Source organism: Charadrius vociferus, unplaced genomic scaffold, assembly GCF_000708025.1.
Source record: "Charadrius vociferus isolate BGI_N301 unplaced genomic scaffold, ASM70802v2 scaffold15, whole genome shotgun sequence".
Taxonomy (NCBI): domain Eukaryota; kingdom Metazoa; phylum Chordata; class Aves; order Charadriiformes; family Charadriidae; genus Charadrius; species Charadrius vociferus.
The window spans coordinates 2430438-2450186 of NW_009650064.1; the positions used below are offsets into that span (position 1 = coordinate 2430438).

General features: G+C 36.5%; 1 protein-coding gene across 3 annotated transcripts in view; it reads right to left on the reverse strand.

Annotated features, from left to right (window-relative positions):
• The window catches only part of RIMS2 (regulating synaptic membrane exocytosis 2), a 340994-nt gene that overhangs the window by 175012 nt on the left and 146233 nt on the right, over window positions 1-19749 (reverse strand). For all 3 annotated transcript variants that reach the window (XM_009891810.1, XM_009891808.1, XM_009891809.1), the window contains one exon: window positions 9789-9857. In XM_009891810.1, the coding sequence (XP_009890112.1) occupies window positions 9789-9857 (69 nt within the window). The remainder of the gene's footprint in view (window positions 1-9788; window positions 9858-19749) is intronic.

Genomic DNA, 19749 nt, shown 5'->3' on the forward strand with positions numbered 1-19749 from the left:
CCTGTGCCAGTTCCTCACCACCCTCAAAGTGAGAAACTTCTTCCTAATGTTTAATCTAAACCTGCCCTCTTCCAGTTTATAGTCATTCCCCCTCATCCTATCACTACATGCCCTGGTAAAAAGTCCTTCCCCATCTTTCCCGTAGGCCCCCTTTAGGTACTGGAAGGGGGCAATAAGATCTCCCCAGAGCCTTCTCTTCTCCAGGCTGAACAGCCCCAACTCTTTCAGCCTCTCTTCATAGGAGAGGTGCTCCAGCCCTCGGATCATCCTCGTGGCTCTCCTCTGGCGCGCTCCAACAGGTCCATGTACTTCTTATGTTGGGGACTCCAGAGCTGGATGCAGTACCCCAGGTGGGGTCTCACCAGAGTGGAGTAGAGGGGCAGAATCACCTCCTTTGACCTGCTGGCCACACTTCTTTTGATGCAGCCCGGGATACGGTTGGCTTTCTGGGCTGCGATCGCACATTGGTGGCTCATGCTGAGCTTCTCGTCAATCAGCACACCCAGGTCCTTCTCCTCAGGGCTGCTCTCCAGCCATTCCCAGCTGAGCCTGAATTTGTGCTTGGGATTGCCCCGACCCAGATGTAGGACCTTGCACTTGGCCTTTTTGTACTGCGTGAGGCTGGCTTGGGACCACTTCTCCAGCCTGTCCAGGTCCCTCTGGATGGCATCCCTCCCCTCCAGTGTCTACCTCACCAAACAGCTTGGTATCATCGGCAAACTTGCTGAGGGTGCACTCGACCCCACTGTCCATGTCGCTGACAAAGATGTTGAACAGTACAGGTCCCAATACTGACCCCTGAGGAACGCCACTCGTCACTGCTCTCCACTTGGACATTGAGCCATTGACCGCAACCCTTTGAGTGCAGTCATTCAGCCACTTCTTTATTCACCGAGTCGTCCATTTCTCGAATCCATGTCTCTTCAATTTAGAGACCAGGATATTGTGTGGGATGGTGTCAAATGCTTTGCACAAGTCCAGGTAGATGACATCCGTTGCTCTTCCCTTGTCCACTGCCGCTGTAACCCCTTTGTAGAAGGCCACCAAATTTGTCAGCCATGATTTGCCCTTGGTGAAGCTGTGCTGGCTGTCACCAATCACCTCCTTGTTTTCTATGTGCCTTAGCAGAGTTTCCAGGAGGATCTGCTCCATGATCTTGCCAGGCACAGCCACCACGACTTCTCAAATATGATGGCTAGTGGCTTAGTGACTTCATCTGCCAGTTCTCTCAGGACCTGTGGATGTATCTCATCAGGTCCCATGGACTTGTGCACCTTCAGGTTCCTCAGGTGGTCTCGCACTTGACCTTTACCTACAGTGGGTGGTTCTTCATTTTCCCAATCCTTGCCTTTGTATGATTCATTGGTGTTCGAGTCTTCATATTTATTTAAAACCAAGCTATCTTTGTTTATACTAGTGGATAAAATTTTTGAATTATTACTTTTTTATTAAAGATGTCGTTGGTTTATTGTTTTATTTACTGTTTTATTTTTACTGAAAAATGCAGATTTCCAAGCTTCAGGGTCAGTGTAATATCTATTTTACTTTCTGAACCTAGAGATCAGAACAGTATAGTTAAAAAGAAAGTATAGTTAATTATATCTTTTCTTTTTTAGCATGACCCCTACTGTTCCAGAATGAAACAGTTGTCTGTGCTTGAATCACAGAGACAGCGCATGTTGTGTGCCCAGCCAGTGGGACCCACCATGTCTTTATGTCACCGCTACACTGATTTTTTTCTCCAGCTGAAACCAGATAGAAAAGATGGCACATACTAGACTTTACCTTGAGACTTCAACTGGTATAGGATTTCAACCCAAAATTTAGAAAGTATAAGAAACAACCTTGGATACAGTGGGATAAAGTACCTAAGAAATTGTTTAAGAATGAACTTCTCGAGATGAAGTATATTGAGACTCTGCTGATACCGTGATAACTGATGCAATCATCTTTCACCTGTTCATACTTTCAGTGAATTTCAGCGGCTTTTGTTGCAATTACTATTTTTCAAATAAAATACTTCTGTATATATGAAATTTGTGCCTTTCTTTGACACATGAGCTTCAGAGGAAAGACAAGCTATCTGTCATTATCCTGCAGCCACAAGAGATGCAGAGAGCGCAATAGGCCAGCTCCTCTATTATAAAGTTTCAGGAAGATGACAGTAACACAAAGCTTACATGGGAGGCTTAACAACATGCCTAGCACCAATCGGTACACCCCAGAAGTGGCCAAGACTGTAATAAATACGTTTAGTGAACAGCGTTGGAGTTGTTCTAAATCCCAAACAGACTTTAAAGCTGCTATTGATGATTGATTGACCATGGGATATGAAGTGGTAACGTTGCTACTCCTAACTTTAGAAGTTAATTCTCTCTAGAACATGACTAGCATTGCTTGCCCAGAAGCTGAAACATTCATGCCTCTCTCAAGACAGGTGACATTCTTGATTGAAAAAGCTATGATTTAACTTCCAATTTCAAAAATATTCCATATCCTATAAATAAGGGTAGAGAAAGAAAGCAAAAATATTTTCTTGCATTTAGAAATTACAGACAGTAAAAACAGGTCATAAGTGTAACTTGACCAAGGAGCTGATATTGAGTAAAGCAGATAGTTATTTATAGCAGTAGTAAAAATAAGATAAACACTGGAATCTGATTGCAAATATAAATATTAAGTCATTACCATAGAATCAAAGGCTCTATAACTATGGCAAGCCTCTTAAATCAACATACGGAGCACACAGAACCTGACAATTAGTATAGAGATAGATAATCAGTGATAAACAACTGTGAGTTGCAGACACTTAACAGATGGGCATGTGACAAAGATATCTGCAATGCCACCACCTTCTTCTTTTCACGGGAGAGATTCGTTAAAAACTATGATACACATCAAATCAAGGATTTCGCAAGGCATATTAAATATAGCTTCCTCCGAGCTGAAGCTTTAATTTTATGTGTTTTAAGAGAGAATACAAATGCATTTGACTTAAAGTATTGATTGACACAGTATGGCTGTACTGTGCTAATAATATGCTATGCAGGGTACATGTTCGGTAAATACTAATATTAACAAATTGTTATCAAATTCTGCAGCTTTCAGGCACAAAATCAAAGAAAATCACAAACCTCCAAATATGAGGTTTGCATCAACAGCACTGAAATAAACCTAAAAAAGCACAACTGAAAATTACTAATGAATCTTTTAATTAGATGTCTTGCTGCTTGATTGACTTGAGAGAAACTCTTTGTATGAAAATTGTTCTAGAAAAGCCATAGCAGAATTGCTGTTCACCACAGGCAAAATAATTGACTTGTTTCAGACACTGATGCTAAGGGGTGTTTTCTCCACTTTAACATCTGTACTTGACTGAGGCCTCAAGCTTTTTCCTTATCAGATATTCAATTTTTAAAACTCACTGTGGTTGGGCTTAGGAAAAGCACTAAATAAATAAAAAAAATAATCAAATTGCCAAAAATGCTTAACATATAAAGATTTCATGTAAGGGCACTTTGGAGACAGTTCTGTTCCTTTATAAAAGATAAGTGTTCAGCTTCAACGGTGATTTGAACATCTAAATGTAGAATTTGGATGTCCTCTGAAAAAGTGTTGGCAGTAACTCATAAAACAAACTGAATTATTAATATCTGAATACTCTATAAATTGAAGATACATTATGCATGGTTTGGGGGATTTATTTTTTTTGCATCAAAATATTTTTCTACAAATATGGAAAGAATGAATATATAGTGAAAGGACCCAGAAAATATTACAGTAGGAACAATTGGTTAGTTGCTGCACAGTAACTCAGTTCCTCAAGAGGTGCTTTTAGCTCTACTAGGCTAATGGTATGTATGGGCCCATTACATTTGAGATAATTCTTTTATCATTAATGCATATAAAGAGTGTTCCTACACTTTAATAAACCACAGCTTGCTGAGTTTTCAGTGTTGTCCCTACACCCAGAATGACATCCAAAGCTTGAAAAAAACACAGTTACTATACAGATAATATTTCTTCTTATTTAACTACTCACCCAGGTATATTTTCTGCTGTCTAGCAAATCCCTGAAACTAGCCTTCTCTTGGCACTCTGGGCCATTCACTGATTGGAATTTATCACTCCTTTCATGGAGCATTTCCTTCTTAGAAGTGCTCTCCACCACATTTGTAATTCATCCTAACTAGGCTTTCCCTTATATGAGACATATCTGTCAAGAGGAATGCTACTTCCTTGCAGCTTTCCATCATCTGTTAGATGCCTTTGTCACTCTGTAGACATTAGGACTTGGTAGAACATGAACTAACATGCTGAGTTCATACTTGCTTAAATTTACTCAAGAAGAGAATGCTACTGATCATTACTGATAATTTGAAAATAAAACTTTAATTTAATTACATCTGTACTTTCGAAGTGAAGTGGTACAGCTTATATTTAAAAACATAAAATGAGTATTTTAAAAAATTGTATTAATTGAGAGAAGTTGGATGTTTGAAGAGAAAGATGTTTTGTCAGCTGAGGAAATGATACTAAAGATTTTTATAGTAAAAGTATTACTGAACTTTACCTTTTATACATTAAAAATGGAACTAAAAATACAAGGAAAAGCTTGAAGAATGATAACAAAAATTCCTGTGTTAAGAACTGTAGGCATAAGGGTGTAAATAATATACACTTCTTTTGTTTAAAAGCAAGGGAAATGGTTAAGGACTCCTTGACCTAAGGGGTCAGAATAAGAAGTATTTTAATATTGCTTGAATGTCACTTCCAATTTTGAGGGGAATTTTCGAGACACATAGAGACAAAGCTACTTTTTACTCAAGGAGGAACCCACAAAGAAGATATTTTAGAGCAGAGGAAAGGGTATCAACATATAATAAAATAAAAAGCTTGTCAATGTTTATACCTGTAGTTACTGAGCTTTTGGGATTCTACAGACTCCCATTTAGGGCTAGTTCACGTTCTAAATTAAATTTATTTTAGTAGGGGTAGAAGTCATCCACTCCATGTGCTAATGCTGTAAGATATCTTTCAATAAGCAGATGATTTCAAGCTGTAACCAAAATATTTGTGTGTTCTGTATCTGCTTTGAGCAGTAATCATCAACAGGATCCAGGCATAAAAATTCAGTTCACATCATCAGCAAGTAGAGAGAAGGATTTTTGTTTCCTCTGCAGGGGAAGCTGCAACATGACAGTAAAAGAATTCTTTTGAACAAAGGACTCCTCAGGTGTTGTGAGAAGTGAAGCAAAAATAAGTAATTGCTTTTCATTCTTCTTCAAAAACAGAGTCATTTTTGTAAGGTCAATAAGAATTTCTTTACTGGTTGTTACTATTTTTTCTAATCTACTTGGCTCTAACTATCCTCTGAATAGATATCTTATTTGTATTATTATTATTTGCTCCTGAAAATTCTGGCTGTCTTTTGAATAATGAGGAAAACTTATCACTATAAATGTTTTTCTTCCAAAGGCTGGAGACTGCATTCTTTTACTTGGAAAAGCTCTTCTCTACAGGGGCTGGCAATGCAGTTTATGCAGAATTCACTGCTTTACATTCTTCCAGGATTCATCTGTTGAAACATATCTCAGATTACAAGTGTTTCATAAAATGATGTAGTGCAGATGGCTTATTGATGTAGAACCGAATTTTAAGCATTAATATCTCACTTAATATTCAAGTCTTACAGCAATGAGAGGTGAGACTTTTTATGATTAAATGGTCTTGACAATACATGTCTCTGTTCATAAAGTCAGACTCAGTAGATTGCTTGTACTCGGTAGGTTACAGCAGATTCAACAAACACTATGCGGAAGTACCTGGGAAGAAAACTATTAAGAAATTATAATCCATATTCATTGAACTTCACTAACTGTAATGCCCATTCAACTTTGGTCAATAGAAATAAAAAGAAAACAGAACAAATCCACCTTGCTTTACATTGAATTGTATTTAGCATTATGAAAATGTAAATGGTGTTTTGTAAAGTGCTTTGGATTTTTTCTAAAATAAATGTAAAAATACTGTATTTCTTTTATCAATAAGCACGTAAGAGCATTCTAAGGAGCATGGGAAGATGCTGATGTGCTCCCACACAGAATTGCTGATGACAGACAACTTTATGAGGGCCAAAGTTTATTGTTCAGGACGGCAAAATGGTTTGAAGGAAATGTTCAAGCAATCTAAAAGGCAAAACCAAAACTGGTAGTGCCTCTCCTTCTGCTATGCTATGCTAACATTAAATCCAGCAGAGATGAGATATAATTGAGGTCATGTTCTTGTGTTTTTGATCCCAAGATGAAATGAATGTATACTGTATATGAAGAAAGCTATTTTAAAATCTTGTCAAAAATCACTTTTGCATACTTGTTAAATACATAATATCTTATAACCTTTTCTGACAGTAGCTGGTGTAGAATACACATATAGCCAGAAAAACACACATTAAAGTTTTCCAATTTGTTTATTATTATTTTCTTAAAAGCTTTTCCTTTTGATAGAAACAACACTCTCTTTTATAAGACTGAAGTTTATTAAGTTTGTCTAAGCAAGAAAAGTTCCAAGCCACCAGAAGTGGTAGCTTTTATGAAGCTATCCAAGAGATGTTTGAACTTTTTGTAAAAATTAAAGAATAGTATGTGAAATAGACATAATTTAAGCATTTCATGATCAGGAAATTAAATTAGTGGATCAAAAGTTCCACAGCAGTGACAAAGAGCAACTGCAAATATATTAAAAATAGATGATGATGCAAGGAACTGTAGCTTATAAAGTTTCCTCTGCTTCAGCAAATATGGTCTAACACAATCTTGTGTACATATGTACATTAAGAAAGTTCTTGCATTGTTGGATTTCTACCTATTACCAGTTTACGCAAAGAGGAAGTCAATTGACCTGATGGGGCCAATACCAGGGAAGCTATACAAAAAGGTATGGAGAAAGAAAATCTCAGCTTTGATCAAGAACACGGCAAATCCAGACAGCATATGTCTTTCAATGAACTATAAATAAATACATAATGATATCAAGGAAGGACTGTAGATTTCATAGAATCATAGAATCATAGAATGGTTTGGGTTGGAAGGGATCTTTAAAGGTCATCTAGGCCACTTTTTGAATTAAAGTAAACTAAAGAGGAACCAAAAGAGAATTCTTGCTCTTCTTAGAGGTTCCTGGAGTTTAGTTTGCAGGTCCAATACTCTGAATAAGCATTAATTTTATGGAAAGGATCGTTGAGAGTCCCCGACAGATGTTAGCAAACATACTTGATGTGATACACTATTTATATGGCAGAAGGAAAAAGAGCAAAGTGTCATGTTAAATAAAACCTGAAAATACAAAATGAAAGAACTGGGGTAAGTAAGAAAGAAAGAAAACAAAGAGAGACAAATGGCTTCATGCAAGGAAGGCATATATTTAAACCAAGATTGTGATGAGTCTGCAAATGAATAGAAGAACCTTAAATGAGAGCAGTATGCGGATGATACGACAAGACAAGGATACATCAAAAGACTTGCAAACAATGACAGCAGCACAAAAAAGAAAGGCAATAAATAAATATTTCAAAACGAAAAGAACATCAAACTTTCCCACCCACACAACGAGCCTGAATTAAAATGCAACTAAGGTGTAGAATTGTCAGCAGAAATCCAAAAGCTAAAAGATCCTAAAGGAACTAAAGGTACATCAAACAGTCAGGTAAGCGAAGTAGACTCATTCACTGAACTGTAAAGACCATAATTTTACATGTTGTCAGAAGAGGAGTTCAGCAAATTGTAAAGCCAGCTGTTTGACAAGAATCCCACTGATGTTCAAGCACCTGGTAAAACTTCTGCAAAACTCAGTACCTTTTTCCAAGACAATACAAAGATTTCAGTTTCAAAATGGCGCCACTGGGCACTCCGGGCATATATCCATCAAACTCCCTTTCTTCCTCCCTTTATTATTAAACCCCAGAGTTAGGTTGACACATTTCTAATTTAACTGACCAACAGGAATATGAAAATCCTTCCCTTTGGGAGGACAGGCAATCTGAAAGCATTAGTGACTACTAAGCACACCCAGAAAGCTAACCAACCTAAGACTGACAGTGCAGTAAGTAGGAGCAAGGGAATTCTGAGCATCACTGCCTCTCTGGTTCCAAAACTTCACACCACTCTTGCTACATATCCTTCCTGTCTTCTGACTGTAGTAAAGCAAACGGGAATGGGAATATAAAAATGCCCTAAGTTTTCCTAAATATCTTTCTAATTTAGGTAATAATGTGAAAAACGAGCCTATTGCTGTTTGAAGATAAATGATTTAAGGAAGTAAATTCAGTGGTCTTGCATCCACAACATTCATTCAGTCTCTGTGAAAATTTTTTGAACCTCAGAGTACAGCAAAATTAGAGCAGAGGCTAACAGAAATCTGAATGTTTATGCAGAAAATACAAAAAATATATTCCATTGGGATAGAATATTTTTTACTGTGGAATATCTGCAAGGTTACGAAAAAGGACAACTTGTGCCTGAAAAATGTATGCTTTCTAGATATTCTAGATATTCTAGTATGAGACCTACAGTGAACCCCAGCCAATAAACATGCTAATAATATGACTTGCCCAATTTGTACTACAAAGTGTGTATATTATTATCTTAGTTTTAAAACGGGCTGCTTGATAAAATTTACATGCTGGTTAACAAAAAAGTCTTTTATCCCATTTTCCCCGGAAGCCCAAAACCTATAGCAAGGGAATAGAAACATAGCAGGGTCAAAAATTAAGCAGAGCCTAAGATATAACTGTGAAATATCTGGAAATAGGGGAATGACTACGTAGACAACACAGAAATGCATCCGTGCTCAGACTGGTAGCAGTTTTTAAGACAGGACTGTGAAAACTCAAGTAGTTAGGTAGCTCACTAAAAGCTTGGATTTATCAGTACTTGGCTGCATCCCATCTTGCAGTATCAAAGAGAGCCTATTTTACATCCTTGTTGTCCTCTACCCCCAGGCCCAGCTCCAATAAAATTCCTCTGACTCCTGTTTCCTATACACCCTTCCTTAGCCTGCCAGCAGCATGTACTACACCTGCTGTAAAAGCTGCACGTACGCTGATGGGTGGCTGCGTGGCAGAACACATTTTGACCGAGCAGCTGATCACCGTCTTACAGCTGCCGCATAAACCATGCAGCACATACTGCTCCCCCTTTGCTGGGTAAGGCACACAAATCGCTATATAAGCGCCCTTTAGCTAGACCACACCAAAGGGAACCAGAAACTAACACAGACTATTCTGAGTGGGTTAAAGAACTCAGTAGAGCAGTAGGGTAACAGAGAACACACTGAGCTGTGCAGCCAACTCTGCTGGTACCGGTAGCCAGCGGCACTGGCTTAAAGGTGGCACGGCTGCATCCTAAATATATTCTGGTTTTGGCAGTGTTATTCTATATATTTGGCAGTGTTATTATTCCACTGCAAAGTTTTAAAGGATATATCAAACCCAAATGTCTGTCAAAAAAATCAAATAAACAGTTCACATTTAGCAAAGAAACACTTTTGTGCTATTTTTATCATTTTATAAAAGCAACAAGGAAATTCAGACATGGATTTTCTTCCCTCTGTTGGTAACTTTTGTGGTTAAATATGCATTACCCATAGCACTTATTTTGCATCTGTTTGAAAAATGCACACTTAGGTTCCACTTATCTTTCACCAGGAAAACACTATAAAATTCATAGTAATACATTATAAATAAGAAAGATTTCTACCGAACCTAGAAAAGTAAACTTAGACAGTAATACCTGAAACAACACCAATTCCATCATCACAGTCATAATCAGAGACTTCACTGTCGCTGATTCTTTTGGACCCTGCCAAAAAAAAAAAATAAAATCAGAAATGTATAATTTATCTTCCTGTAAGTTAAAACTATCCTCAGTCAATAATACATAAATAAATGTAAGGATTTCATACTAGACAATGAAGCACTAATGTAAGCATATAAAGGAGATTATTTATGTTATATTATTGCAAACGTATTAGTGTACCAACTATTTTCAGCTACATGTTCAATGGAATATACAATGAAATGTTCAAATAGAGCTCCACAACATTGCTTTTATGAAATATTTTCATATACTTCTTATCCATATGTATTCATTCCATATAGAAACTGGCAACACACTGTTCATCTTCCAAGTTTTCATATGCAAGGCACCATCCCCCCCCAAAGTCTTTGAACACCAGAAAAATTAATGATGGCAATAATATTAAACGGATGTAATATTTTCTGTAGGGTACTATTAAGCATTATAAAGAGAAGAGGCAGCTTCACACATATAGTGTGTCCTGAAAAACAAAATCTCTCTGTGATACTTTAGAGGAAACAAGCTATTAAATGCTCTGTAAGAGTACACCTGTCAAAATAGCTAGAGCTTAGTTGGCAAAAGCAGATTCCACATCCACAATTAGAGCCAAAATGTAGGTCACGAAGGACAAAAATATATGTCAGTTTGTGTTTAGCTTAATTTTACTTCTGTTTTCTGTGGCATCTTTCAAACAGCATTTGACCACTAACATCAGGATTAAGCCTTGGCATGTGAATAATAATAATTCATTTACTTGTTTTAAATGTGAAAATCCCTGTTCTTCAGCGAGATGCTGTATCTGTTCTAATTCTCTGTCCATCTAAAAATAGGCAACTAGTAGGTAGGAGATTTAATCTAATTGTCACTACACCTTCAATCGTGTGCAAGATTTTGTTACTCCTACCACACGATGACTTATTCTGACAAACACACAAAAAAATACCAGTAAAAACTGGGAGTAAACTTAAAGAAACCCAGGACAAAGCAGGATTAATGTTCTATCTGATTGACTGGCATAGAAGGATCCCTCCCCTCCCAAAAGAAAACTGGGAGAACAAGTGCCAAGAGGATTTTTGTCAAAAATAAAATGTTTCCATTTTAAATAAATTTTAGAAATTATTTGAATCATAAGGACTGCTGTCATCTGTCAGACTGTCTAACACCTGTCTACCCACCAGGGGACAGTGGGAGGTCCTTCTTTAGCGGAGTGTGCTTACAAGATCTGTACAGAAATAAAGTGTTCTGTGTTGCACCCTTCTAGCTTTCAGCAGGCAGGGGTCCTGGCAACCGAGACTTCTCCTAAGCCATCCCTTTTATCATACGTCATTGATCAACCCATTATCCACAAATTCATATACTTCCTTTCTGAGTCAGAGTATTCTCTTGACCTCTATCATATGCTATGTCAGTAAGTTCTGCAGTTTGATTTTGCATTGTGTGAAATAGATTTCCCTTTGTTTTATTTCTATTACCCTATTTCAGACAATGCCCTCCAAGCTTTTGTATTCTGAGAAACATGAATCAGCGTTCTGTATTCTCCTGCAGTCGTCTCTTTTTGAGCTGAAATATCATTGTTTAGTTCCTTTGCATGTGCAAACTATTCCATATTTCTGATTGCACCTGCTGTATTTGTTTGTATATTTTCTAGTTCTTCTGTGCCTTTTATGAGAACTCAGACGTGATTGCAGCAATCAAGATGTGGGTGTATGAATTTGTAAACTAGACTGCAGACTATTTCTTTTGGGATATAAATTGCTCTGTTAAGAATTATTGAACTACAAAATGGTATAAGTGTGATATGAATTAATTCTTAGAAAACACAATCTAGTCTGGCATTACATTATGCAATTCCAGTAGAGCTATGTTAGTTATTGTTATTTAGCTGCAGTAAAGGTTGGGTTTTTTTTTCCTTACAAATAGGAAATTAAAATTAGTACAAGGAAAGCCATGCTTTGGTCTCCTACACCCTGCAGTTCTTACATGGTAGAATCATTAGTTCATTTATTATCAAACTTTAGAAACAGCCATGCTACAACAGGGAGGGGGAATGGTGTCTCTGAATTCAAGAAATAACAAGAAGTAAAGTATTTCTCCAAAACAAGACATAGCAAGCAATCACAATTAGCACTTGAGAAAACCTAGACAATGAGGGCAGGAGTGAAGGAAAAGTTTTCACCCTCCTAATGGACTTTCTGAGAATCAGGATTTCTAACAACAATTAAGTCTGACAAAGACAACATTCAATGTGATTATTTTTTAAATTATATTATCACAAAGGTGCAATGACAATCTCTCTTGCTTTCCAAAGAAAGAGCATCCATTCCGCCTGTGATGCTGTTCCTGCTGCCTTTCTCAGCACGGCCACTGATGTGGTGATATACGTGCTGGTGAGCAAGAAGGATTAGTCTCCATTCTCCTCAGCCACTAATTCAAAACCAGGCCATTAAATAAGGACAAAATTTGTGACCAAACACTAAGCAAGAGAGCCCAGAGTCTGGCTGGAATTTGGCTGGGACCTAAAAGGCAGAAGCTCCCAGAGGGAGCGCACAGCAGTGTGATTCTGGCCTCAGGTAACCCTGGTACTGATCTGGCAGCGGGACTGTGGCTGCTGTGCAGAGATGCCAATAACATCACTCAGGCTCCATCAGAGAGAGAGAGAACTGTGGAATGGGAAGATGGGGTCAACTGAACAGTTTGCTGATGCTCATCACATGGATGCTTGGAAAGGTTTGCATCATGAAAGACATAAGAGGGCTGAATCAACTATGATTTGAATGAATGTCATTTACTCATCATCTAATTCATCCTTATGAATGAGTCTAATTAATTGCATCTGAGGTTGCTTTTTATTTGTTTATATTTACAGCTAAGTACAGCTGCTTTAACATATTTTTAGAATATTATATTCTGTATTCTGGAGAAAAGATTCGCATCTCTGAGGGTGAAAATAGCCAGCTGTTGTCACAGTGTGCTCTAGACTTCCCAGTTGCGTAGCTAAAATTATATATGGTACTAGTCACAGGATACATATGGCAGAAGAGAGACTAAGAAGCTTCAACAGACCACAGGTATAAAAGGCAGGAGTCTCTCTCTCTCTTTGTCCCACAATGCAAAATCAAACTGCAGAACTTACTGACATTTCTTCCAGAATCTCCTAATACTTCAACTCCAAATCACCTTCCGGGACCTAGAGACCCTTTTCTCTTTTTATACACAGACCTCTCTCTTCGCTCCCATCCAAGCTGCAGGGAAGAGCTGGGGCATGGAGAATGTGAACTGGCTAGGACTGAGACTTGCCCTAACAATGGGAGTAGAGAAAAAGTGGAGTCAAGGGAAGAATCAGATTTCAGGGCTTTCTCCAATTGCCTTTGCTCCTGCAAAGAGAAGAGTCTTTTGTCATAGCTGACAACCCTTGAATACAAAAACTTTTTCCTTAAGATGAGATATGAAACTCATTCAGGTCAGGTCATCTATGCTATCTCCGCAAGCAGAGGCTACCTTAAGCCAACTCTAACGACCAACAGACTTAAAAAACCTCAAAAATAATCGTGTTTAAGTAATATTTCACATTTGCTTATAAATATAAATTTAAATGCTGGTTAAGAAGTCAGAAGAAATTTAAACCAGAATCAACTACTTGCTTTTATCTTTGGAAATCAATGTTTTCAGGAAGGATGGAGGAAGGAAAGCATGTCAATTAAATAAGTAATGTCAAGTACTGCCTGCAATATGTAACTCCTGCAAAGGAATCTGATTATATTTATTTTAAATGTCTTCCATTAATTTCAGAAACAGAACAGACTAAAGTGCACAGGTCAAAACTCTGTATTGAACTGAGTATTCAAAATACCACTATAACTGCTGGCAGTTTAGTTTAGTATTTCTTATAATATTTGCAAAAGTAATTTCATCTACTGTATATTAATTTTATATGTTAATTTTCTTTTTAGCCTTTTGACAATGTAAATTTGAAGATTTAGGCTTCAGTCACATTTTAGACATGTCTTTTCAAAATGCCACTTCATTATCTAAGTAATTTGAACCACTGACCATAAACCAGAGAAAGAACGATTCATAGTTTATCTGGGAAATGCGACAACGAAGCCTTTCACAAATTATTCCAAAGGAATATTGCTAATGAAACTCTTCTTTAGTATATTAATGAATATCTTAAAGTGTTTGACAAATCCATTATAAAATATGGTACTTATTTCAAGAGCAAGAAGATTAAATCCATTCTAACATAAATTCAAAATCCAGTAAAAAGTTTAAGCATGTAACACCCGGGACACTGGGTGCATCAAATAAATGCATTGGTGCCAATGGTTTGCATATAATTAACTTTTTCTTTGATGGATTTTAAACATGAAGAATGGCATTAATTCTCACTGCCATTGCACTGAAATCTAGCTTATTAACGAAAAATTCTTCGGGATATTATTACCCCTCTCTCTGATAACTGGGTGGTAACAGATGGTAAATATGGACTTTTGAATGCCTTCCACCAGGTTTAATGGTTATTACAGTTACAGACTGAAGGTAGAGTAGACCCTGTGCTGTGTGACTAGCTAGTGTAAGCCACACAAAAAATGCCTTAATTCAGCATAACCCCAACCCCAGTGAAATCAAAAGATATATCCTCATTCACTTTAGCAGGTTTTGGTTTAACAGCCTTGAACTACCAATAAAACTGTTTTCCAGGGACAGCTTACCTTGGGAATAGTGGGGAACCTCCCCATCAGAGCCTGATAACCCTCAGCATCCTCCTTCCCTCTCACATCTACCTACTCCTTCCCTACCGCTGCTGCACAAGCTACCATCCCACCCAGCATGACAACTCTGCAAGAGCATCTACACACTAGAACTGGAAGTTTACGGCACTTACACAGCAGCTTTCATTGCAGGGGTGGGGAAAAACCCCACCACCTAAAACCCATTAGAGCCATTATTTTCACCTTCTATTTAAAAAGTACTTTCTATTTAAATTTTTACTATTTTACTATTTTTCCTGTTTACATTTTTACTTTCTATTAGGCAGAAAATGAATTTAAATTATGGTAGTTTCTTAGTGTAAAAACCTTTCTGTTTTTCATCTTCATGGCTAGCAACAATGTGAAGAATAAAGTGAGGTGTTTTACTCCATTTTATGAATCAAATACTTATTTTTTGTTAACTTTTCACAGGCTGCAGTGTTGGAGACCATGTAAAGCTTTAACAGTTTCTGAATAAAAATAATATGGAAATTTTTAGAGAATCTTCCTTGGATGTTCCATGCCTGTCAGTCTTTAAGAGGCATTTGGACGATGCACTTAGTAACATGCTTTAACTTTTGGTGAGCCCTGAAGTGGTCAGGCAGTTAGACTAGATGATCATTGTAGGTCCCTTCCAACCAAAATAGTTCTGTTCTATTCTATTCTATTCTATTCTATTCTATTCTATTCTATTCTATTCTATTCTATGTTACTTTGACAGAATCACATTTCTGTTCATAACAACACTCTAACTGGAACTCTTCCAAATGAATGAAACAATATGCAATCATAAATATTTTCTGGCAAGGCAACCTAAGTCTGTGGAGAGTTGTGAGAGAACTTCTGAATTCTGCATGACAACTGAACTTGGCACAGAGCTATGCTCCACTCTCTTACTAATGTACAGGGGAAACAATGCAAGATATAATATCTTCTGTGCCCCTTGATATTTCTGATACAGGCCTCAAGAGAAGACCAACAACACATGAGGTTCAAAACTCTACTAAAGTCTATATGACCAACTAATACAGTTATCAGAATGTACTAGGACAGGGGATAGAATGAGAAATAAAATGAAGGTGAGTCAGCTTCAATACAGAAGGAAGTGTCAGATTTATGGCCGAGGAATTCTCTGTTTTTCTTGTGGGAGAAAAAAAATAAAGGAAAAAAAAAGCAGACCAAGCTCCTGAGCTGAGGATCCTACTCCTTACAATGCAGGAAGCTTTTACAAGGTTTTGTGGACTCCTTGGGGGACCAAAGGGTAGTAAAGCACGCTTACGAGCTCCTTCCCTGAAGTTCACAGACGGCCTTCACAACCACTTAAAGTAACTTAGCATTGCCTGTAACTGTTGTGTGTTCAAAGCTGACATATAAGCAACCCCAAAATCAGTCTAACAATGCCTCTTTGAGAATTTGCTCTCTCATATTCATCCAGTCTGTGTCTGAAGGCTCTTAGTGTGAGCTAATTTCTCATGCAGTCCTGCTGTCTTCATGTCAATCTGTCATTTCATCTTCCTGCACATAATAGGGCTTTTTTAAGTTTTTGACCAATTTCATATACATTGACAGAGCGATATAAATACCAAATTTCATTAGTTCCTACAGATTTTTGAAAATGATTGCTAGATAGAAGAGAGAGATACAAATCAGAATCCTTTAATGAAAAAGAAGCATTATCAAGCTAAAATTTGTGGCTAATCCACACACGCACAAGTCTGCAGCCTCCACAGCAAATGTGGTCTTTTTCCATTTGAAAATATTGTAAAATATGGGGAGACTGTGGGATTATTTCAGCAGATAATGGAACAGAAGAAACATGGGAGACTAAAGGTGGATGTAACGGAAACTAGGTTTTATTAGTACTGCTCTCAAGAAACATCTTGTGGGGTTTTTGTTTCTCTCCACCATAGTATTGGATCTATTTTCTTAACAATGTGAGTCTCATTTTTTTAAACATAACTAAAAGATAATTAGTTGGACCAATTCTCAAAGAGATTCCCATGACTAAAACTGCAGGAACTGCAAAAAGTTCCCCATGAAACGCACTACAAAATTTAAGCTTGTAAAAAATGTGCATTATGAATTTATTTCTATTTGATTAAGGCAAAATTCTCAGATAGGGCAACTGGATTTGCAACTGGGGATTTAAATCAATATGAAACTGTAAAAATATGTATCAATATAAATACTGTTTTTGCCAACACTTCATTTACCCCATGTCTGTAATCTAGAAATACTTACACTAGTTCTCAAACAGCTATAATACAACAGTGTTCCTTTTAATATAGCTTACACAAAATAGCATTTTCCTAGTATAGTTAATAAAGCTCACTACAGTTTACCTACCAAAGCTCTACCTAAAATAAAGGCAGGCAAAGCAAGTATAGTGTTACAATACTGCTCCAAGATCAATACTAAGATGTTAAGAATAGAGAAAGAAAGCCAACAAAAGACCCATGACTGAAAAGCAGACAAGAAAAGCCAAGGAACATTTAAGCAATTAAGCATTTGCACAACAGGTAGCAAAAGCACACCAATAAAATACCAAATTAATTTTGCATGTATATAGATGCAATAAGCATTTCTGGCATGCTGAAAATTTACCTGAATTATATGAATATAAGCCTTTATCTGGAAAACAAATATTGAAATGAAGTAGTGTCAGGGAAAAATACATGAATCAATACATGTAACAGGGATGGTTAGAACTTCATTACAATTGCTGCTGGAGACTGAAGAATTTTATATTGTAGGCCATATTCATTCAAAACAATAAAACTCAAGCAGCAAGGAGAAATTAAACCACAAAAATGCTAATCACTTCTGGATCAACATTTATACTCAGTAGTCACAGAGGACTAGTAGAGCTAGAGTAATTTCTAATTCTGAAATACAACTGCACATTTACTATAAGCAAGTGTTTAACTTTTTAAGGGTAAAATGTATATTCAACTAGACATATGATATGAGCTGCTACTCTTAAAGTTACTGCACGCTGCTGGTGGCACCTCAGCAGGGAGTTATTAGCGGAACTTTCTTGAGATGTAACTATGAATCCTACTTTAAATTTAACAGACTCAGAAGTGACGTTCCAGTCAATCTTCTGTCCCCAGTTAGGCCTTGATTTGTAAATATGTACATACATGAATATATTATCTACATACCATTGTTACCAGTCAATTTAAAAGTCCTGATGTGAGCACAATGACTAAATACTTGCAATATCTGATTTATTGTTTGTGTTCCTTAAGTCTGGCTGGTTTATGTATTTTAGCTTTTCCTACAACCATACCAGTTTTTCTAAACTTGACAATACAATAGTATGCAAACATCTGGGCAGTTATGGAAATGTGAATTGTTACTTTGCCATTGCAGACTTTGTAAATGTGACTTCCATAAGGTAATACAAAGAAGCCAGGAAGTCAGAATAACATGAATAGTGTCTTGGCATTAGCAAGGCATTATAAATGTTCTTATTCCTTATAGTTGAACAGCTCACAGACACCATCTTAAATATTAAAGAGTGACGGTCCATGAGTAAATGATGCACCTCAGATGACAAGATATGACAGTGTTAGGAGGAAAAATGAAAATTTCAATTTCTTGCCAACTGGTGCTGTTAAGAACTCGCTGGATAACTAGGTACCTTCTGGTAAGTCACACTTTTTCTGGCATCCAGGTATTATTTTAATATGTAGACTATATCACTAAATAATCTACTACTTAAAATTTCTAACTCTCTATGTTTTCAAATTGAGTTTCTTGATAAACATAATTCATTTTTATGGCCCAGCTCCAGAATCCCATTAGACTATTGTGCTGGTTTTGGCTGGGACAGTTCATTTTCATCAAAGTGAGTAATAGGGGCTTTTTTCAGCATCATTTATAAATTTTTAGATATGAGCTTTACTGCATAACTTCTTTAATATTTGTATCCCTTGGTACTAATCTCTTCCAGTTATGGATTTAATGAATAATGGACTCTTCTTTGGCTACAAAATGATTAAAAATGGAATATGGGGAACTCTTCTAGTTTAATCCAGCAACATCAGAAAGTCACCAAAGCTTCAAGAGTGCCATCCAAAAAAAAAAAAAATTCACAAAAAGCAATTGACACAGTCTATAAATTATTTATATAAATAAAAATTATGGACTTTCTGAATTTGACTTCTGGAAAGATCTGTAAAAGGGTAGAGCTTCTTCAATAGCACAAGAATATAAAAATACTGAGACTATAATGGGAGTGAGGACTAAGGAAGCCATGTTTGTTTCTGTATGGTTACAACACAGAAAGGAAAAAGTCAGAAGAGTATTGAACTCATCTGAAAATTTCATCAGAACCATCACACTGTTATATGATAGTTTATTATGCTTCAAGAAATAAAAAAAAAAACAACAAAACAAACATACCACCTTTAGCCAGAAAAGGAAGCTACTGTATGGACCTATAGCTTTTAGAATCTTTTTAAAGGTCACCTGACTTGCTATTTATTGACTGGGTAGCAAGGTTACCTTACCCTATCCACCGAGTTATTTCAACTAATAACATTGCTCTTCTGACATCCTTACATGACAGAAGTGTAGTTTAATAACATGATTTTATCAAGTAACCAGAGCAACAATACTATAAATAATCAAATTCCCTTAAACTGCTTCAAAACAGAATTTTAAGTATTTTTGTAGTTTAATTACAATGGAACAAATTTTATTTTTAAGTTTTCAAACAGCAGAGAATTAATATCTTAAATAAGTTTCTTTTATTAGAAATAAGAAAAATATTTTGATAGTTTAAGGCCTTTTCAGACACCCCTGTATCATGTTAAATACCTTTTAATTAAAGTATTTAATAAACCATAGATGTACAATAAATATAAGAAATAAATCATAGGTGTACAATAAATACAACACTGGTATATATACTTATATACTATGAATAAATCATCAATGCATGCAAACAAAGAGAACATGCCCAAGGCCTGTGCTCCATAAAAGAAAGAGAAAAATTAAGGAAGAAGCATGAAAGAGAAAAATAAGTGTTATTCTTGCTCTCTAGGGTAAAATTCTTATAATACATTCATCATTCATAGCCTGTGTCACTGACCTTAAAATGCTCCATATTATAATTTTTTAAAAAAGTCACTGAT